Source organism: Bubalus bubalis, chromosome 23, assembly GCF_019923935.1.
Source record: "Bubalus bubalis isolate 160015118507 breed Murrah chromosome 23, NDDB_SH_1, whole genome shotgun sequence".
Classification (NCBI taxonomy): Eukaryota; Metazoa; Chordata; class Mammalia; order Artiodactyla; family Bovidae; genus Bubalus; species Bubalus bubalis.
In genome coordinates, this window is record NC_059179.1 from 31,131,415 (window position 1) to 31,153,966 (window position 22,552).

The 22,552-nt window shown below is 35.5% G+C and overlaps 1 protein-coding gene across 1 annotated transcript in view; it reads left to right on the forward strand.

The window, feature by feature from the left end:
- SMC3 (structural maintenance of chromosomes 3) overlaps positions 1-22,552 on the forward strand; it is a 38,191-nt gene that overhangs the window by 6,556 nt on the left and 9,083 nt on the right. The window contains exons 3-18 of the mRNA XM_006043925.4: positions 731-769; positions 2,325-2,392; positions 6,449-6,520; positions 7,395-7,474; positions 7,740-7,818; positions 8,956-9,073; positions 10,067-10,242; positions 10,756-10,836; positions 11,060-11,224; positions 11,527-11,648; positions 12,783-12,996; positions 18,319-18,422; positions 18,603-18,702; positions 19,324-19,484; positions 19,793-19,934; positions 21,806-21,956. Of these exons, the coding sequence (XP_006043987.1) occupies positions 731-769; positions 2,325-2,392; positions 6,449-6,520; positions 7,395-7,474; positions 7,740-7,818; positions 8,956-9,073; positions 10,067-10,242; positions 10,756-10,836; positions 11,060-11,224; positions 11,527-11,648; positions 12,783-12,996; positions 18,319-18,422; positions 18,603-18,702; positions 19,324-19,484; positions 19,793-19,934; positions 21,806-21,956 (1,872 nt within the window). The remainder of the gene's footprint in view (positions 1-730; positions 770-2,324; positions 2,393-6,448; positions 6,521-7,394; positions 7,475-7,739; positions 7,819-8,955; positions 9,074-10,066; positions 10,243-10,755; positions 10,837-11,059; positions 11,225-11,526; positions 11,649-12,782; positions 12,997-18,318; positions 18,423-18,602; positions 18,703-19,323; positions 19,485-19,792; positions 19,935-21,805; positions 21,957-22,552) is intronic.

Consider the following 22,552-nt stretch of genomic DNA (forward strand, 5'->3'; position numbering starts at 1 on the left):
TTTTTTTTTTTTTTTTAAGCACTTCATTATTTTCTGATCTCTTTAGAATTTACTTTGGATTAAAGATAATGACTTTGGGGCTAAATGTTCAGGATATTGGTCAAGATTGAGAGAGAGTGACATAGTTATTCATGACTTTTAACAATGAAAATTCTGCTGAACAGAAAAGTTCAAGTAAATTCATTATATCTGATGCATTTGATTTTGTATAGAATTGCTTATTTCTGAATTCAGGTAGTAAAACAAGTGCCTTATAGTTGTCTGTATTTTTGTGATTCTGAGAGACTATACTTGATGTATAGGGCTGATCAGAAAACTGTTTTAACATGGAAATGGTTTGAGAATTTTTAATGACTGTTTAAGTATTTTAAAATTTTAGCATGTGAATCTTTAAATTGTTAGAAGTATTATATACAATTAAAATAGAATTACATGTCCATTGTAATGAAGACCAGGTAGTATGTTTAGTTATTCCTGTTAATTTTAAACTATTGAGAAAGAGCAAAAAAGTAAACAATGAAATAAATTTCTTTAAGAAAAAACTGAAGACGATACAAAAACTGTACTCATTTGGTAATTAAAGCTGTTTTATTATTTGCTGTTCACTGTTCTGTTGTATTTAAGTTTTAAGATGTTTTGTTAGAAAATAGGATTTTATATCTTTGAATACTTTCAGTTTAAAATTTTACTGTTTTTTATATAAAATAACATACTTTTTAAAATTTTACAGTGGGCAGAAATGGATCTGGAAAAAGTAACTTTTTTTATGGTAGGTATTGTATTTTGAATTCTAAATATAATAAGACCTAGGTATCTTAAGGTAGTTTATCTGAGGTTATGTCTGCATGAAATAGAAGAAATACTTCTTCAAACACGATTGAAATTTAATGTAGAGGGTTTAGAGTGTAAGAATCTGAGCTCTACGGTAGTGGCTAATTAGCCATGTGAAATTATGCAAAACAACTTCTCAAAGTAGTCTTTCACTTTAAAAACAGGTATTTACCCTGCCTACCTTAGATGAGTTGTGAGAATCAAATGAGATTATATATATAGGAGTGCTTTCTAAACTTCAGTGCCATATATAAATGTTGTAAATGTAGAGAGAGAGAAAGAATATAAGTGCAGTAGAATAGTTAATATTGTTATGGGAGATAGCTTATCTGTTTCATCTAAATCAATTATTTTAATAAAAGATGGAGGAGTATAAAAAACTATAGACTCAACAAAGACAGTTGTCAGAACGTAGTAAATAGAGCTTTGAAAACTAGCTCTAAAGATAAAATGCATTTAAGAATAGCAATGCCTGTGTTAAATTCTTGGGTGAGGAAGAATATTTTAACAGATTTGGACTATAGAAGGAGTAGGTTGAAGAATTTTTGAACGTCTTAGTTGAGTGGTGCTTGAGGAAAAGGGAGCATTAGTAATAGCAGAGGTTCTGTCCCTTCTTTGCTCACAGCTCTAAAGGGCACTCTGTATCCCATCAGTAGTTGTAATTTGGGGATGGTGAGAAGAGTAGGATTGGAGTGGAAGTAATAATCTCATAATCTCTCAGTTCAGTTCAGTTCAGTCACTCAGCCGTGTCCGACTCCCTGTGACCCCATGAATCGCAGCACAGGAGTTTGAATTTGTCCCCTCCAAGGTGATTATAAAAGAAAACCAATCCCCACCATCACCCCCAGCATACACATTCATATACACAGACTCACTCTTTTAGAGTGTCAAAAGTCTCTTGGGTGGACTGGGAATACAATAGTTGAGTAAAGAGTTACATTTTTAGGAGAGGGTTGTCCAGTTAGGCATTCTGAGGAAGTGGCATGAATGACAAATGAAAGACAAAGGGCATGTAAGTACTGCAGCAGAGAGTAGAAGTCTAAAGCGTTTCCCAGTATTTCCTACTTAGTTTTGTTTCTTTTGACAAAGTATCCAGTCAACGATATAGGAATATATCCTATTTTGTTAAATATTTTAATTTATATCATTTATATGTAGTGGATAAAAGCAAATACAGCGTGGAACCTGAACATGTATACTTTGATCAAGTTACACCTTAGTTCTACTTGCCTTTTTGTGTATTTCAGTGTTCTCTTTTTATTTTCTTACCTTAAATGTTTTAGTGAAAGCTTGTTAATATTTTTCTAATATCATCATTTCATAGGTGATTAATCTGTACAGGCAAATTTTCTGCATTCCTTTTGTCTGTATGAAACAGTTAATCTGTACTGTTCATTACCTGATAGATACACTGTTCTCTGAAGGTATGGGAGATTATAACTAAAGCATAAATCTTTTTTAGATTGTACTAATAGTTATTTTTATGTTTCTAGCGATTCAGTTTGTTCTCAGTGATGAGTTTAGTCATCTTCGTCCGGAACAGCGATTGGCTTTGTTACATGTGAGTGAGACTGCTTTAAAACATTACCGATTTTAAGTACTTCTAAAAATACATTGTCAGTTCTGCTAAACAAAATTATTTTTTCAAGTTTCAGATCTTTTGTGAACATGACACAATATGTTTCTTATGTATATTGTTCTGCTGTGAAATTTAGTGTACTATATTAATGCAGGATAAAGGCTTAATTTTTATATAATGGCTAAAAAAATTATAGGAGTTCCCTATGGATGGATATATCTTCCATATAAATATAAATTCTTATGGCCTGGTAAGGGTCTGGAATCTGGTTTGCTGAGGAGAAAAACGAGTTAGGTTTGGGGATTAGAAACTTTGAGACTCAGAATCAAGTTAATAGGGAGCCACAGAAAAGCAACCATTACAAACTTAAGCACATAAAATTATTTTTAGCCATATTTGTACTTAAATGGTAACATTATTTTCCAATAAGAAAGTATGTTTATAGTTATGAAAACTGTTAGAATGTTTTCATTAAATTATAAATAGTAAATACTTTTAGGGTAAGAAAGTATAAAAGTCTATGATAAAATGGTGTACCTTATCTGTCTTATTTAAGTATAGCTTATAATTACTTTTAAGACCAGAAAGCAAGATTCTTCAGTGTATCTACACAATATCTCTAGACTTAAAGTTCTTTTCTAACCATCATCCCCAACCCCCCACTACCCCTGCCCACTCTTTTTTTTTTTCCGGTTGAGCCATGTGGCTTGCGGGATCTTAATTCCTCAACCAGGGATTGAACCAAGGCCACGGTAGTGAAAGCACCCAGTCCTAACCACTGGACTGGCAAGGAATTCCTTCCTCCCACTCTTAAATTTTAATTTTAATTTTTTTTTTATTTGAATTTTCAGTCTGGTAATCAGGATTGATTCCCTAAAAGCAAGTCTCTGTTTAGGTTTCTAAGATTAGCATTAAAAGAATAGTTTCTTTAGGTGTTATTCTTTATTGTATTGAACTACTTCATAACAGTTTTCACAGTCTAGAAATTATCTGGGCATGGTAAGTAGCTGGGTCACAAATTGATCAAAATGTGACGTGTTACATGTATATGTTTTCATAGCAGATTTAAAATTATACAGAATATCTCAAATGTTTAAAAAGACAGTTCCAGTAATTATATGCTTTGTTAGGGTTCCTTTCTAACATTAAGATGAATCTATAAGAGAAAAGCCTCTAAGTTTTATGTATTAGCAAATAGGTAAAATTGGGTGGCTATGGGGTCTTGTGCTCAAATGAAGTGGTATGTAGAATAAAACCTATGTACATCTAACTTTTACATCTTTTGCATAGTTCTCATTTTTAAAATTCACAGTCAAAGTCTATTTGGAGGAGAAGAAAAAAGCTCTGTGGTTGAGTATTGTTATCCTAATCCGGTGTCTGCTGCTTTGGCAAGAGGATTTTCTCAGTACAGTTCAGTCGCTCAGTCGTGTCCAACTCTTTGCAACCGCATGGAATGCAGCATGCCAGCCTTCCCTGTCCATCATCAACTCCCGGAACTTGCTCAAACTCAAGTCCATCGAGATCGTGATGCCGTCCAACCATCTCATCCTCTGTCGTCCCCTCCTGCTTTCAATCTTGCCCAGCATCAGGGTCTTTTCTAAAGAGTCAGTTGTTCACATCAGGTGGCCAGAGTATTGGCACTTCAGCTTCAGTATCAGTCCTTCCAATGAATATTCAGGACTGATTTCTTATAGGATTGACTGGTTTGATATCCTTGCAGTCCAAGGGACTCTTGAGAGTCTTCCTCCAACTCCACAGTTCAAAAGCATCAATTCTTCAGTGCTCAGCTTTCTTTATAGTCCAACTCTCACATCCATACATGACTACTGGAAAAACCATAGCTTTGACTAGATGGACCTTTGTTAGCAAAGTAGTGTAATATGCTGTTTAGGTTAGTCACAGCTTTTCTTCCAAGGAGCAGCGTCGTTTAATTTCATGGCTGCAGTCACCATCTGCAGTGATTTTGGAGCCCAAGAAAATAAAGTCTGTCACTGTTTCCATTGTTTCCCCATCTATTTGCTATGATGTGATGGGACCAGATGCCATGATCTTCATTTTTTGACTGTTGACTTTTAAGCCAACTTTTTCACTCTCCTCTTTCACTTTTATCAAGAGGCTCTTTAGTTCTTCTTCGCTTTCTGCCATAAAGTTGGTATCATCACGTATCTGAGGTTATTGATATTTCTCCTGGCAATCTTGATTCCAGCTTGTGCTTCATCCAGTCTGGCATTTTGCATGATGTACTCTGCACGTAAGTTAAATAAGCAGGGTGACAATATACAGCCTTGACTTTCCCGATTTGGAACCAGTCTGTTGTTCCATGTCCGGTTCTAACTGTTACTTCTGACATGCATACAGATTCTTCAAGAGGCAGGTCAGGTGGTCCGTTATTTCCCATCTCTTTAAGAATTTTCCCCAGTTTGTTGTGATCCATGCAGTCAAAGGCTTTGGCATAATGAATAAAGCAGAAGTAGGTGTTTTTCTGGAGCTCTCTTGCTTTTTCTATGATCCAGTGGACTTTGGCAGTATGATCTCTGATTCCTTTGCCTTTTCTAAATCCAGCTTGAACATCTGGAAGTTCATGGTTCACATACTGTTGAAGCCTTGCTTGGAGAATTTTGAGCACTACTTTGCTAGTGTGTGAGATGAGTGCAGTTGTGCGGTAGTTTGAATATTCTTTGCCATTGCCTTTCTTTGGGATTAAATGAAAACTGACCTTTTTCTAGTCCTGTGGCCACTGCTGAGTTTTCCAAATTTGCTGGCATATCCAGTGCAGCACTTTCACAGCATCATCTTTTAGGATTTGAAATAGCTCAGCTGGAATTCTATCACCTCCACTAGCTTTGTTCATAGTGATGCTTCCTAAGGCCCACTTGAGTTCACACTCCAGGATGTCTGGCTCTCGGTAGGTGATCACACCATCGTGGTTATCTGGATCATGAAAATCTTTTTTGTATAGTTCTTTTGTGTATTCTTTCCACCTCTTAATATCTTCTGCTTCTGTTAGATCCATACCATTTCTGTCCTTTATTGTGCCCATCTTTGCATGAAAAGTTCCCTTGGTATCTCTAATTTTCTTGAAGAGTTCTCTAGTCTTTCCCATTCTATTGTTTTCCCCTATTTCTTTGCATTGATCACTTAGGAAGACTTTCTTACCTCCTTGCTATTCTTTAGAACCCTGCATTCAGATGGGTATATCTTTCCTTTTCTCCTTTGCCTTTCACTTCTCGTCTTTTCACAGCTATTTGTAAGGCCTCCTCAGACAACCATTTTGCCTTTTTGTATTTCTTCTTCTTGGGGATGGTCTTGATCATTGCCTCCTATACAATGTCATGAACCTCCATCCGTAGTTCTTAAGGCACTCTGTCTGTCAAATCTGATCCCTTGAATCTATTTGTCACTTCCACTGTATAATGGTAAGGGATTTGATGTAGGTCAGACCTGGATGGTCTGGTGGTTTTCCCTACTTTAGTCAATTTAAGTCTGAATTTTTAATAAGGAGTTATGATCTGAGCCATGGTCAGCTCCCGGTCTTGTTTTTGCTGACTGTATAGAGCTTCTCCATCTTCTGTTACAAAAAATATAATCCATCTGATTTCTATATTGACCATCTGGTGATGTCCATGTGTAGAGTCTTCTCTTGTATTATTGGAAAAGAGTGTTTGCTATGACCAGTGTGTTCTCTTAGCAAAATTCAGTTAGCCTTTGCCCAGCTTCATTTTGTACTCCCAAGGCCAAACTTGTCTGTTACTTCAGGTATCTCCTGACTTCTTTCTTTTGCATTCCAGACCCCCATAATGAAAAGGACCTCATTTTTGCGGTATTAGTTCTAGAAGGTCTTGTAGGTCTTCATAGAATCATATAACTTCAGCTTCTTTGGCATTAGTGGTTGGGGCATAGACTGGATTGCTGTGATATTCTCATCTGATAGAAATTTTCCTCCATGGATTCAGGCTTGTTACCTGCACTAAACTTTAAAAGTATTTAAAGAATATGAAAATACCACTTAAATGACATTAATTTTTTCTTGTGTTTTAGGAGGGTACTGGTCCTCGTGTTATTTCTGCTTTTGTGGAGATTATTTTTGACAATTCAGACAACCGGTTACCGGTGAGTAACTGTTTTTTTCTTTTCAGTAATAATGTTGAGAATTTTATTGATGCAGCTGACTTTTCTCGTGCTTTGAAACTTTTATTTATAGCTGTACTTAGGCTTTTATGATTTGTGTGTGTTAGTCACTCAGTTGTGTCCAACTCTTTGTGAGTCCCTGGACTGTAGCCCTCCAGGCTCTTCTGTCCATGTAATTCTCCAGGCAGGAATATTGGAGTGGGTTGCCATGCCCTTCTCCAGGGGATCTTCCCAACACAGGGATTGAACCCAGGTTTCCTGCACTGCAGGCAGATTCTTTACTGTTTTAGCTACCCAGGAAGGCTTTTATGATTTAGTTTATACTAAAATAGCTATAGCTTATATACTAATTTTATCTTAAAGTTTTGAATATTCTGGTAAACAAGTGGGAATGTGCAAGCTGTTGTAAAAAAAGGTCTTTGTCATAGAATTGAGTATTCATAGCGTATCTTTCTTGGAGAAGGCAACCCACTCTAGTACTCTTGCAGGGAAAATCCCATGGGCGAAGCAGCCTGGTAGGCTGCAGTCCATGGGGTCTCGAAGAGTCGGACACGACTGAGCGACTTCACTTTCACTTTTCACTTTCATGCATTGGAGAAGGAAATGGCAACCCACTCCAGTTTTCTTGCCTGGAGAATCCCAGGGACAGGGGAACTTGGTGGGCTTCCTTCTATGGAGTCTCACAGAGTCTGACACAACTGAAGTGCCTTAGCAGCAGCAGCATATCTTTAGTGAGGTAATTGAAGTTTCAAAATACTTGCTATGGTGACGGACTCTAAAATGACCCTATTAACTGAAATGTTTCCAAAACATTTACTGTTAGATTTATGTTTGAGCATTTATGTTTTTTTCTTAGATCGACAAAGAAGAAGTTTCACTTCGAAGAGTTATCGGTGCCAAAAAGGATCAGTATTTCTTAGACAAGAAAATGGTCACGTAAGCATTTTTATGCTTATAATTTTTATACATAAGAGTAAAAGTATTTTACTTGGCTCATATATGAGGTACTTTTGCCTCGTGTTCAGCAAATTATTATTTAAAGCTCAAGCATAAGAATCAGAAGATTCCCTGAGGCTGATATAAACTATATTTAATGACTGTTCTGTAGTTCTTCATGCCCCTTAACTCAAGGGTTAGTGTATTCTTTGCTTATTGTTAGATTGTTATATATTTGAAAACATTTTTAATTGTTTATCAACAGGAAAAATGATGTGATGAATCTCCTTGAAAGTGCTGGTTTTTCTCGAAGCAATCCTTATTATATTGTTAAACAAGGAAAGGTAAAAAAATGTGTATCTTTTTAAATGGAATTTGTTTTCTGATTATATTCATTGAATGATGAATTTGATTTCATTCTAGTGGTTAAATTCAGGTGATAATGGACCTTACTATCTTCTGTTTTCATTGATTTATTTTGCACTGAAGTTTGTATTAATAATACCTTTTTTGTGGCCATAAAGTGCAAAATAGATCCATTGCATAGTGGGATAAAAGTATTTCAGCAGAATTATTTAAGTGGATCATGTTTTCTTAGTGATCTGCAGATACTTTTGGTTTGTAGAAGTTAAGAGTATTGTAGAAACTTTATAAAAATCACATTTGAAAAAAGTTACTTTCTGAAATTAATACTCTGTTAGTATAATACACTAGAAAGTTTACATTACCAGAAATCTGCCATAATGCTACATGTTATTTTCTCTCAATCGAATTGTATTTTTTACAGTTTTTAGGAGTTATATACTTTAGCTGATTGTTCTACTATTTGCTCATATGTTTTAACTATATATATCTAAAATAATTTATTTTTCTTAGAACATACCCTGCAGTGTCCTGATAGTTTTCTGTTGTACTGTTTTGGACTAGGGGAGAATCCTTTTAAAATGTCCACTTCTTATTTCATGTTGGAGGCGTTTTTAGCTATGTGTTGGAAAGTTAGCATTCAGAAAAAGGAATTAGGAAGAATATGTGTTTCACTTTCAAGAGTGAGATTTTTGAAAAGACTATCTTTATGAAAAATTTCTTTAAAAGGAGGCTGATTTGAAAGCAATTACCTAAGACTTCCTGTGTGCATGCAGCATAGGTCCCTTTATATTATTTCAATTTCCGCTCATAGGTCATTTCATAGAAGCCATCTATGTTGTCTGCCTCTTTTATAAGAGCGCTGCCGTCACCCTAACTCTTTATGCTATAATTTCTTATTTTGTTTTGTTTTTCTTCATGGCACTTATAGTGTAATGGTATGTATACTTCCTGGTTTTTTTCCCACTAGAGTGTAGGTTTCTTGAGGGTAAGATCTGTTCATTGCTGTTCTCCTGTTGTGAACTCATACTTAAAACTTGGCATGTGAATACCTTTTAAGGTAGAGTTCTTAAAGAGCAATCTAGCTCTGTAAATAATTATTTTTCTAAAATTTTTAGATTAACCAGATGGCAACAGCACCAGATTCTCAGAGACTAAAACTATTAAGAGAAGTAGCTGGTACTAGAGTGTATGATGAACGAAAAGAAGAAAGCATATCTTTAATGAAGGAAACAGGTAAAATAAATGTTATTCTGCCTTATTTCTTCTATTCTGTGTATTGCTTTTTCATTGTGTTATGATATTTGAGAGAAGTTGTCTATTCTCAGGAATATTTATTATTGTATAATAATTTGCTTGTAGACTGATTGGAAAGAAAATTAGTGTTAGGCAGTTTAAGGTTTGAGAATTCTAAGTTTGTCTCTTTAAATCAAGAATTGTTACTGTGAGATAATAGTACCATTCTAGGTCAGCTGCTTTGTGCCTTTAAAGTCTTTCTCATTATTAGTGAGGATAACACATTTGGATGTATTCCTCAGGAAAAAAAAATGCTGAAATATCAGTTGGCATTAGGTTTTTAATTTATTCACAAGCAAGTAAATGTAAAACTTAAACTTTGAACTTGGATTCTTCCTTAGTACATTCATTATGGAAACTCAACTTTGCCTTTCAAGTGCTGTGCCCTTTCATGGCTTAGAGTCAGAGAGCCTTACGTTCAAAGTCTAAATAATAGTTACCTGATATTGAAACTTTAGACTTGACCTTTCTGGTCCAAAGCTTTCCCCTCTGTGAAGTCCTTTTTTATAGTTTGTAGTGGTGAATAGAGGAGCAAAGTTGCACCATGATTGGAATATAGTAAGTATTCAGTATATGGCAGCTATATAGATAATGCTGTTATAAGAATTGAGAATCAGTGACACCAGTGATATTAAGTAGGGTTTTGTGTTTTTTTCCCCTAATGTCATGGGGAGGCACATTAACTTTTAAAGGAAGCTTAAACAAAGGCCTGTAAATGTGTAATATAAGAATCAGTGTCACCATGTATAAGTTTATTCTTTCATACTTTACATAATAAAGCCTTTTAATTGCCATTTTAGTATCTTAAATTTGGTTACCACCTAATAGCAAAGAAATAATGCTAAAGTGCTTAAGTTTTACACAGTATATTTGAGAATTGATACTGCGTAAAAATTTTATTCAACTCCTTCACCCTTCTCCCATTTTTTTAAGAGGGAAAACGGGAAAAAATCAATGAGTTGTTAAAATACATTGAAGAGAGATTACATACCTTAGAGGAAGAAAAGGAAGAACTAGCTCAGTATCAAAAGTGGGATAAGATGAGACGAGCCCTGGAATATACCATTTACAATCAGGAACTTAACGAGACTCGTGCTAAACTTGATGAGGTAAAATACTTACCTTTGCCACTTGTTTAATTTTATTTTTATGAATATATTAAACTCATACTATATTTATACTTTTCAATGATTTTTAAATACAGACCTCAAAATTTTAAAACTTCTTAGTGAATTCATTACTCAGCAAATTTACTCTGAGTTTACTCCAAGGAAAATGACCCACGTGGTCCTTGCTGTAGTTGCATCTGAAATATAATTAGGTGGTGGTGTCAGGCAGACCAGGATGAGAAGAAAACAACATTTAGGGTTTCACGAATTTCTTTCTTGGCTTTTTAAGGTGTATTTTGTAATTAGTATTGCTGACATTTTGTACAAAAATTTGTTTTAGGTAATGCTGAAAACTAGGCATTTTATATTTAAAACCAATACAGTTATTTTGGGGGGGGAATTTTTTTAAGTGAATGCTTGTTTTAGCAGATATTTAAAGATTTTTACTAGATGTTATAAAATATTGAACAAATCCAAAATGGGTTAGAAATCATAGCTTGGTTTTTTTTCCAGCTTTCTGCTAAGCGAGAGACAAGTGGAGAAAAATCTAGACAATTAAGAGATGCTCAGCAAGATGCAAGAGATAAAATGGAGGTAAGGTTATAAACTAGACTTAGGGTAACTTGTAAGTTAAACTTTCTGTACCAGAATTATGGAATGGTAACTTCAAGTAGTGGTGTCACTGGGATTGAGTATTGGAAAGAGAGTAGTACTGAAAGTTCAAACAAGAGAAAAAGACAAACCAATAATGGTGTCCTGATTTTGCTTTTGTATTTCTAGTTGTCTAACTTGTTTCTATCTGATACTTTTTGAATAGGATATTGAGCGCCAAGTTAGAGAACTGAAAACAAAAATTTCAGCTATGAAAGAAGAAAAGGAACAGCTCAGTGCTGAAAGACAGGAACAAATTAAGCAGAGAACTAAATTGGAGCTTAAAGCCAAGGATTTACAAGATGAATTGGCAGGCAATAGTGAACAGAGGGTAAGTTAAAATGCTGAAAATGAAAGACATAAATGTTCAGGTGAGTGGGAACTGCAGAGGACAGTCCTTTCTGTGACAGGGGTGCATGCTTGAATTTTTGTAAAAAAATTTGGCACATTAAAATAATTTGCATTCAAGTTGCAACTGAGTACTATCAGTTACTTACATTTAAAAATTAGTTTTGTGTTGCAGGATCCGTTTTCTCATGAATTCTTTTCATGAGAAAATATCTTACACTAGACTTAAAAATAAGAAAAGTTTTTAAACAGATTGCATTTTTACTTATCTTGCTTTATTTACAGAAACGCTTATTAAAAGAAAGGCAGAAGCTGCTTGAAAAAATAGAAGAAAAGCAGAAAGAACTGGCAGAAACAGAACCTAAATTCAACAGTGTAAAAGAAAAAGAAGAGCGAGGAATTGCTAGGTCTGGGACTTTTTTCACCAATACTAATTTTCTACATGGTTCCTCTATAGAACCTTATTGTATAAAGAATTATAGGTTAGGAAGTTAGTAATTAAAGGCAAAAAGTAATTAAGGGCAAAAAGTTAAATGCCCATTCCAAAGTAACAGCCAGTACTGTGGGCCAGTGTTGGTGTACGCATGTCACCGAGGATAGGCCCTTGGTGAGCCACAGTATCCTCACGCTAAGTTTGACACATTTAAGACTCTGGGAAGTTCAGTAACTTGCCCATAAATAATATAGCTAAATTTTGGACTTTTAAAAACATGAATGATGATTGTTCTTTTGTTTATCCAAATTGTATCCTGCTGTGTGTTCATTCTGCCACCTTCTTTTCATACTTGACATCTTTTAGCATCTAGACATTTTAGTTTCTGTCTGTAGATTGGACTTGCCATTGTTTGCTGACTTCACAATCTAGTACATTATCGTGTTTTTATGCCTCATATGTTCATTTTAATGAATTTCCTGTTTATATCCTTTGTCCATTTTTTTCCTGATTTTTTTTTTTCTTGTTTGATAGTATTGTTTTATTTGGGGGTTAATATTTGTCCTTATGTTCTATGTGTTTTCTCTTGCCTTCTAACTTTTATAATGTCTTTCATTGTAAGGTGTTGAAAATGTTTAAATAGTTAAATATAGTTGGAGCATTTTTGAAAATCCCTGAGGTAGGGTGCTAGATTTGTCTAGGTTTACTGACTAACCCAGACCAGGAAGGACCTTAAATCCTTAGAGGATGGGCTGTTTTACCTGAATTTCACTGTGATTTTGAAGTTAAATTAATGTTATATAGAGCTAGTCCTAGAAGCACTATTAGATAACAGTTGCTTTTATACTTAATTCCTTTTTTTTTTTTTTTTTCCCTTTTTCCCCATGTGGCTTGTGGGGTCTTAGTTCCCTGACTGTCAAACCCAGGCCCTCAGCAGTGAGAGCACAGAGTCCTACTAATCACTGGACCACCAGGGAATTCTCCTTTCCTTCTTGTATGGAATTCCAAAAATGGTTATTGTCTCTCTGTACTCTTGAGGTATTGATTGCAATTAAACTTGGTTATTTCCTGTTCTCCTTTTCAATCCATTCTTTTCTGTCTTGTGTAGATTGGCCCAAGCTACCCAAGAGAGAACGGACCTTTATGCAAAGCAGGGTCGAGGAAGCCAGTTTACATCAAAAGAAGAAAGGGATAAGTGGATTAAAAAGGAACTCAAGTCTTTAGATCAAGCTATTAATGACAAGAAAAGACAGATTGCTGCTATACATAAGGATTTGGAGGACACTGAGGCAAATAAAGAGAAAAATCTGGAGCAGTATAATGTAAGAACTTTTATAGCTGCTTTGTGAAATCTTTGAGTGTGAACATGTGCAGGTTTATCTGTTTCTTTTAAGTTTTATTTGTAAATAGTTATCATAAAATACACAAGACAGATACTTAATTAGATAAGACCAGGACAGTTTAATATTATACATATGGTAGTTCTTTTTTTAAAGATTTTTTGCCATGTCAGTGAGTGTCCATATAGATTAAATATATTTTAAAATTTATATTTTTAATGAGTCAGTAACATGTATTTGGACTGTACACTTAACTTTAAGTAATATCATACAAATCTAAAATGACTATAGTAATTTAAAAGTTTTCCATTTTTATGTAATAATGTAATATTCTATCAGTGTAATAACTTACTGCAGAATATATTTTGTTAACACATTGGTGATTTTATAACACTTTCTAAGTGAATTAAATATTCACTCTGCATGTTTAGTTAGCATTTTCTTAAAAATTGAAGTAGAAGATAAAACCATTACTTTGAATAAGAAAGATTGTAAATTATTTAAAATTAGAAAGAGAAAAATGCTTTCTTAAGTGATACTTGTGGATATATATATAGGTGATTGGAAGATGATCGAAGTGGTGAGAAGGGAGTGTGTAGGACAGGTGTAGGGTAAGAATATATATATTTATTTATTTATATATATATACACACACCTAGAAGGAACCTTTTTACCTTACAAGGTCTTCACCGTTGGTATGGTCAGTTTATCAGAAAAGTCACTGAAAACATAAAATCTTAAATATGTATACTTATATGCATTTCATGTATAATATTTACATGTATTTATATATAAATATTTAAAGATAAGTGTATGCTTATGTACCAGTCTTTATTTTTAGACGTTTTTTAAAGTGCATCTTTGGGTTCACAGCAAAATTGAGAGTAAGGTATTGAGATTTCCCATATACTGCCTACCCCCCACACCTGAATAGCCTTCTTTATCAACATTCTTCACCAGAGTGTATACCAATCTTGATGTAGCACCCAAGGTATTTCTTATGAATATGAGTAGTGATTAGCATTCCGAGGGGACTTTCCTCTTATGAGCTGTACATGTAAATACAGTTCTCCTAGTTGGATGAAAACAATTCAGGATTCAATATAAGATCATATATTGCATTTAGTTGTCATGTTTCTGTTATCTGCTTTAATCTGCATCAGCTCCTCAGTCTTTCCTTGACTTTGTGACTTGACATTTTGAATTACTGTTAGAAAATATGTGCATGTGTGCTCAGGCGTGTCCAGCTCTGTGGCCCACCAGACTCCTCTGTTCATGGGATTTTTCAGGCAAGAATGCTGGAGTCAGTTGCCATTTCCCCTTCCAGGGTATCTTCCCCACCCAGGGATCGAACCGGTGTCTCCTGCCTTGATAGGCAGATTCTTTATCACTGAGCCACCATTTCAGTTCAGTTCAGTCGCTCAGTCTTGTCTGACTCTTGGTGACCCCATGGAGTGCAGCACGCCAGGCCTCCCTGTCCATTACCAACTCTTCAAACTCATGTCCATTGAGTCGGTGATGCCATCCAACCATCTCATCTTCTGTTGTTCCCTTCTCCTCCCACCTTCAGTCGTTCCCAGCATCAGGGTCTTTTCAAATGAGTCAGTTCTATGCATCAGGTGGCCAAAGTGTTGGAGTTTCAGCTTCAGCATCAGTGCTTCCAATGAATATTCAGGACTGATTTCCTTTAGGATGGACTGGTTGGATCTCCTAGCTGTTCAAGGGACTCTCAAGAGTCTTCTCCAACACCACAGTTCAAAAGGCTCAATTCTTTAGCCCTTAGCTTTCTTCATAGTCCAACTCTCACATCCATACATGACTACTGGAAAAACCATAGCTTTGACTAGATGGACCTTTGTTAGCAAGGTAATGTCTCTGCTTTTTAATATGCTATCTAGATTGGTCATAACTTTTCTTCCAAGGAGCAAGTATCTTAATTTCATGGCTTCAGTCACCATCTGCAGTGATTTTGGAGCCCCCAAAAATAAAGTCAGCCACTGTTTACCCATCTGTTTGCCATGAAGTGATGAGACCAGACGCCATGATCTTCGTTTTCTGAATGTTGAGTTTTAAGCCAACTTTTTCACTCTCCTCTTTATCACTTTCATCAAGAGGCTCTTTAGTTTCTCTTCGCTTTCTGCCATAAGGGTGGTGTCATCTGCATATCTGAGGTTATTGATATTTCTCCCAGCAATCTTGATTCCGGCTTGTGCTTCATCCAGTCCAGCATTTCTCATGATGTACTCTGCACATAAGTCAAATAAGCAGGATAACAGTATACAGCCTTGACGTACTCATTTCCCAATTTGGAACCAGTCTGTTGTTCCATGTCCAATTCTAACTGTTGTTTCTTGACCTGCATAGAGATTTCTTAGGAGGCAGGTCAGGTGGTCTCATATTCCCATCTCTCTAAGAGTTTTCCAGTTTGTTGTGATCCATACAGTCAAAGGCTTTGGCATAGTCAATAAAGCAGAAATAGATGTTTTTCTGGAACTCTCTTGCTTTTTCAGTGATCCAGCGGATGTTGGCAATTTGATCTCTGGTTCCTCTGCCTTTTCTAAATCCAGCTTGAACATCTGGAAGTTCATGGTTCACGTACTGTTGAAGCCTCGCTTGGAGAATTTTGAGTATTACTTTGCCAGCGTGTGAGATGAGTACAATTGTGTGGTAGTTTGAGCTTTCTTTGGCATTGCCTTTCTTTGGGATTGGAATGAAAACTAACCTTCTCCAAACCTGTGGCCACTGCTGAGTTTTCCAAATTTGCTGGCATATCCAGTGCAGCACTTTCACAGCATCATCTTTTAGGATTTGAAATAGCTCCATCACCTCCACTAGCTTTGTTCATAGTGATGTTTCCTAAGGCCCACTTGGTTTGCACTCCAGGATGTCTGGCTCTAGGTGAGTGATCACACCATCGTGATTATCTGGGTTGTAAAGATCTTTATTGTATAGTTCTGTGTATTCTTGGCACCTCGTCTTAATATCTTTTGCTTCTGTTAGGTCCATACTGTTTCTGTCCTTTATTGTGCCCACTTTGCATGAAGTGTTCCCTTGGTATCTCTAATTTTCTTGAAGAGATCTCTAGTCTTTCCCATTCTATTATTTTCCTCTGTTTCTTTGCATTGATCACTGAGGAAGCCTTTCTTCTCTCTCCTTGCTATTCTTTGGAACTCTGCATTCAGATGCTTATGTCTTTCCTTTTCTACTTTGCGTTCACTTCTTTTCTTTTCACAGTTATTTGTAAGGCCTTCTCAGACAGCCATTTTGCCTTTTTGCATTTCTTTTTCTTGGGGATGGTCTTGATCCCTGCCTCCTGTACAGTGTCATGAACCTCCATCCATAGTTCATCAGGCACTCTGTCTATCAGATCTAGTCCCTTAAATCTATTTCTCACTTCTACTGTATAATCATAAGGGATTTGATTTGGGTCAGACCTGAATGGTCTATTGGTTTTCCCTACTTTCTTCAATTTAATCTGAATTTGGCAATAAGGAGTTCATGATCTGGCCACAGCTCCCAGTCTTGTTTTTGCTGACTGTATAGAGCTTCTCCATCTTTGGCTGCAAAAAATGTAATCTGATTTCTGTATTGACCATCTGGTGATGTCCATGTGTAGAGTCTTCTCTTGTATTGTTGGAAGAGGATGTTTGCTATGACCAGTGTGTTCTCTTGACAAAACTCTATTAGCCTCTGCCCTGCTTCATTCTGTACTCCAAGGCCAAATTTGCCTGTTATTCCAGGTATTTCTTAACTTCCTACTTTTGCATTCTAGTCCCCTGTAATGAAAAGGACATCTTTTTTGGGTATTAGTTCTAGAACGTCTTGTAGGTCTTCATAGAAACTTTCAGCTTTTTCAGCATTAGTGGTCGGGGCATAGACTTGGATTATCGTGATACTGAATGGTTTGCCTTGGAAACGAACAGAGATCATTCTGTTGTTTTTGAGATTGCATCCAAGTACTGCTTTTCAGACTTGTTTGTTGACTATGATGGCTACTCCATTTCTACTGAGCTACCTGAGAAGCCCATTATAAAGTACATATTATCTATTACCATATGCACTTACATTTTATATATTACAGGTTTTTGCCCATTTAGGGCTTCCCTGGTGGCTCAGGGGTTAAAACCTCTGCCTGCAATGCGGAAGACCTGGGTTTGATCCCTGGGTCGGGAAGATCCCCTGGAGAAGGAAATGACAACCCACTCTAGTATTCTTGCCTGGAGAATCCCATGGACGGAGGAGCCTGGTGGGCTACAGTCCACGAGGTCGCAAAGAGTCGGACACGACTGAGCGACTTCATTTTCACTTGCTCTTTTAATCCAATTTTCAGTGACTAGTCTTTGAGTGTGTTCAAAACTAAATCAGTTTTTTAAAGGAACAACTTTTCCTTGTACTCATATCATCAGTTTATCTAATGTTTAATGTAGTCAGTCATCTAAAAACAAAAACATACTAGGGAGCAAACAGAACTGATTCTGTAACCATAAACAGCTCAGCTGGTAGGACAAGTGACCAGGAGTAATAGACTACTGGCCAGTGTGCTTTGGACTTTGGTCAGGAATGGAAAACAGATTGATTGAGGTAGTCAGTTCTTTGGGAATTTGTTAGTATAGTTTTAGTTGAGATAGCTACATCCTGTCTTGAAATAAAAGGCATTTTTATCTTGAGTTCATGGAAATATCAACCTTAACAGATGCCCTTTTTGAAAAAGCTTGGTGCTAAAACAGGAGTTTGCAGTGAGAGGTTTTATTCATTCTTTTTCAAGTTTCAAATTATTTTTCAATATTTCAGTTGCATTTAAGTGTATCAAAATGACCACTTGTGTGGGTGAACTCTGTTCTTTACACTGGATAGAGATGATTTTACAGTGTTAATTACATTGTGCAAAAGAGCCTTTTGCTTCTTAGTATGTTCCTAAATCTCTTGTATTCGTGTGTGTGTGTGTGTGTGTGTGTGTGTGTGTGTAGAGGGGTCCATGTGAAAAGTATGCACTGCAGTGTTTTGAGAATTTATTAATAAATTTTTTTCTTCTAAAATTCTAGAGTATATATTATAGAAGTAATAAGGTCATTAATGAACAAATTAATTGTTTTGATACACGTATGTGCTTGTTAAACCATCACCACAATTAAGATAACAAGCCTATTGATCACCCCAAAATGTTTCCCATATCCCTTGGTAATTCTTCCCTCTCTCCTTTCCTGGACTCTTCCATCCTCTGGTAACAACTGACCTGCTTTCTGTTACTAGGGATTAGTTTGTATGAAATTAGATTTTAAATTTGATGTATTTTTATTTCCATAGAAACTGGATCAGGATCTTAATGAAGTCAAAGCTCGGGTTGAAGAACTGGACAGAAAATACTATGAAGTAAAAAATAAGAAAGATGAATTACAAAGTGAAAGAAAGTTAGTATAGACTAAAGTATGCCTTAATATTTTTGAGTAATGGTAGTTACTGGCTGTTAAATGGTCTTTAAATTATAAATTAACTATAGCAGTTTAATTTCAGTCTTCCCTCAAAATTGTATACTGTTAGCATATTGTCTTAATTTTAAAATTGAAGACAGTCTCTTTTTTATTCATTAGTTACTTGTGGAGAGAAGAGAATGCAGAACAGCAGGCACTTGCTGCTAAAAGAGAAGATCTTGAAAAGAAACAGCAACTCCTTAGAGCTGCAACAGGAAAGGTGGGTAGGTTCTTTCATTACCTCAGTTTGCATTGAGTCAGTTATCACTGCATAAGAATTTATTAGCTTTCAAGAGAAGAATGCAAATTAACTTGTCTTATAAATATGAAATACTGGATATCATTTAAGCATCCATGCTATTAAAAATAGCACTTTTGAGTTCTAGATGAAGGGTCCATTTTTAATGCTAATGTCATGGGACAGAATCCATAATACAAGGTGTTGCACGTAGTTGGCATATTTAAAAGGAGTTGACCTGTTGTTGGAGAAGGTGTTTAATCTGTGGTATATTTTTTATTTTTTTAAATTTTTATTGGAATATAGTTGATTTACAGAGTTGTATTAGTTTCAGGTGTTCAGCAAAGTGAATCAGTTATACATATAAGTATATCCACTCTTTTTTTAGATTCTTTTTTCAAATAGGGCATTACTGAGTATTGAGTAGAGTTCTTTGTGCTGTACAGTAGATTCTTATTGTTGTTTGTTTTATATGTAGTTGTGTATATGTCAATTCCAGTCTCCCAATTTGGTATATATTTTTTAATGTATAGAGTAATAGGGGCATTTTATATCAGCATGAGTGCCATTAGCAGTATTTTACAATTTTTTGTTTCTGAACAGGCCATTTTAAATGGAATAGACAGCATAAATAAAGTGCTAGACCACTTCCGTCGAAAAGGAATAAACCAGCATGTTCAAAATGGCTATCATGGTATTGTGATGAATAACTTTGAATGTGAGCCTGCTTTCTACACATGTGTGGAAGTCACTGCTGGAAACAGGTGAGATTTGTTTTTTTGCTTGATGTTTTGATTTTTTAAAGAAAAGAGGGAATAAGAATAACCTAAGAAACAACCTTTTGTAGTTTAAATATATCCTCTTTTATTTAATATTCCAATTAAAGACATTGATGCTAAGTGTTTGTTCCTAGTTGTAGAAACTAGAACTATTCCTTTTTGTACTTTCTCTCCCTCCCTTGGAATTTTCTGAGTAGCCCTCCCCATACAAATTGGATTGCATAGAAAAAAGTAACTTGTTTGCTTAAATGTTTAAAGCACTTTGGACCTATCTCATTCTCTTTACCATGTAGGTTATTTTATCACATTGTTGATTCAGATGAAGTCAGCACAAAGATTTTGATGGAGTTTAATAAAATGAATCTTCCTGGAGAGGTTACTTTCCTGCCTCTTAACAAGTTAGATGTAAGAGATACCGCCTATCCTGAAACCAATGTGAGTTGATGTGTGTTAAAGTCTGTCTTTCAATAAGTTTTTTTCTTGGTTTAGCACTATACACTGGTTCACATGGTCTGTGAGGAAAACATTCCTTTCTTACCGTAGAGGATAGTTAATGCTGGATGAGGAAAGGAAGGAAGACAGAGGTCACAGCCATGACATAAACCATTGCAAAATGTGCAAAGTGTTAAAATACATCAGTACAGGGTATTCTGAGAGTGTAACTCAAGGAGACAAAATTAAGATTTAATAATTGGAGAATTCCCTGAGGAAGTATCATTTAAAGTAAATAAGATTTCTGAATATTCTTTTTTTTAAAACAGCTTATAAATTAGATTAAAAATACCTAGCAAGATGATAGGCTCTGAAAGCATAATGTTGCTCTTGTTATTAGCTGGTATGCTTTTTAACAGATTAAAAATATTACTTAGACATCATCCTTGATAAAAATGTAATTGCTTTGAGGTGTTTGGCTTCAGAATGTTGATGGTAGTAGCAGTTATTTCACTGTTTTTTAAGGTTAAAGCTAAAACCCTGGGAGAATGAGCTATAGTTGAAGAGGAACAGTGAGAATCTTATGAGCTATTTAAGTAGTCTAGCCTTTTCTTTTAAATCTACAAACTATCTCTGAAGTTTTGAGGAGGAGAAATTGAGTCCTAAATGTGATATGTGAGTGAAGCAAGTCACGAGAGAATGCATATAGTGTTGTTCCCTTTACAATACCTGAACAAAAGGAATCTTAGATGACAGAACTACAAGTGCAAGGAAGTGATTGCCACAGAATTATAAGAGTGGTCATCACCAGCAGGTAACCATTGGAGATAACCGCTATGATTAGAAGAGGGCTACGCTCGTGACTTCTGGGTTTTATAGTAGTGTTTTGTTTCTTGTCCTACATGGTGGTTATATTGGTGTTTGCTTTGTAATTATTAATTTAAGCTTAACATATTCAGAGAAAGCAATGGCAACTCCAGTACTCTTGCCTGGAAAATCCCATGGACGGAGGAGCCTGGTAGGCTGCAGTCCATGGGGTCGCTAGGAGTCGGACACGACTGAGCAACTTCACTTTCACTTTTCACTTTCATGCATTGCAGAAGGAAATGGCAACCCACTCCAGTGTTCTTGCCTGGAGAATCCCAGGGACGAGGGAGCCTGGTGGGCTGCCGTCTCTGGGGTCACACAAAGTTGGACACGACTGAAGCAACTTAGCAGCAGCAACAACATATTTATTGCTTTTTTCTGTATGTAGGATGTATTTCCTAATGTAAAAATTTGATTCTGCCAGTTGAGAGAGAAAAAAGGGAAAATAAATTTTATCTGAAAAAATATTTTTCTGAGTATCTAACTAAGGTTATATGTGTGTAGATTATTAGATGAAAATAAAATGAAAATATTTTGAGAATATACTATTAGTTTATATTTGTCCCTTCTGTGTGACAGATGCTACCCTAAATGTTTCACATTTATAACTCGCCTAATCTTAACAACTTTGTGAGGAAGGTACTGTTGTTATTGTAGTTCTATAGATGAGTATAGAAGTTAAGCAGCTTGTCCAGAGCACACATCTGAGAAGCAGAACTGAGATTTGAACTTGAGCAGTCTGGCTCCAAAGCCACTGAGCTCTTTATCACTGTACTCTGAAAACCTCTATACTATTGAAAACCTGGATGACTTACATGAGTACAATTTCCAGGATATTTCAGTAGAATGATTTTTCTCACTTGTTCAGTATAAAAATCAACAGTTTTGAAATGTAAAGGCATTTTGTTTATTTGTATTTCAGAAAAATGTAATTTACAATTCTGATAACACATTTTAATTAATTGTGTTGTGATTTCTTTGCTTGCTAACAACATACTCATTTTTAGGATGCTATTCCTATGATAAGTAAATTGAGGTACAATCCCAGATTTGACAAAGCTTTCAAACATGTATTTGGAAAAACACTTATTTGTCGTAGTATGGAAGTTTCAACCCAGTTGGCCCGTGCTTTCACTATGGACTGCATAACCTTGGAAGGTTTGTAATAGTAATTATTAGCTTTGAACAAATAAATTCCTTTAAAAGTATTTGAAAATTCATGTCCAGTTACTTCTCATTTTTAAATCCTGTTGGTTTATTCAAGTCAGAATTTAAACAAGGTCAACACTTTATGTTTAATTGATGTCTCATAAGTATAATCATTTAATGCATAGTAGAATTAATTTCTTACTTAACCTTTTTGGCACCATGGACTTGGTTTGGTGAAGCCTCTGGCACCTTTCTCAAAAATTTTTTAAATGTATTAAACAAAATACTTTGAATCACCAAAGAAACCAGTTGGCATGGTTATCACAGTATTTCTAGAAATATGACATAGTAATTTATTCTTTAACATATTAAAAACGAGATCTAGCAGTGGACCTCCTGAATTTTATTTTGAGTGAAGGTTAAGAACCTCTGGTATATAGGTTCACTTGTCCTCATTTTCTTTTTTTTTTCCCCCTATATGTTTACAGGGGAGCATAAACAGTTTCAGTATAGCACAGTTCTCCAGTTTTCCTCCCACCCCCAGAAATTTACTTTTTCAAAGAAATTCTTGTGTTCTGTCTTCATTTTTTTTTTTCATTCTTTTT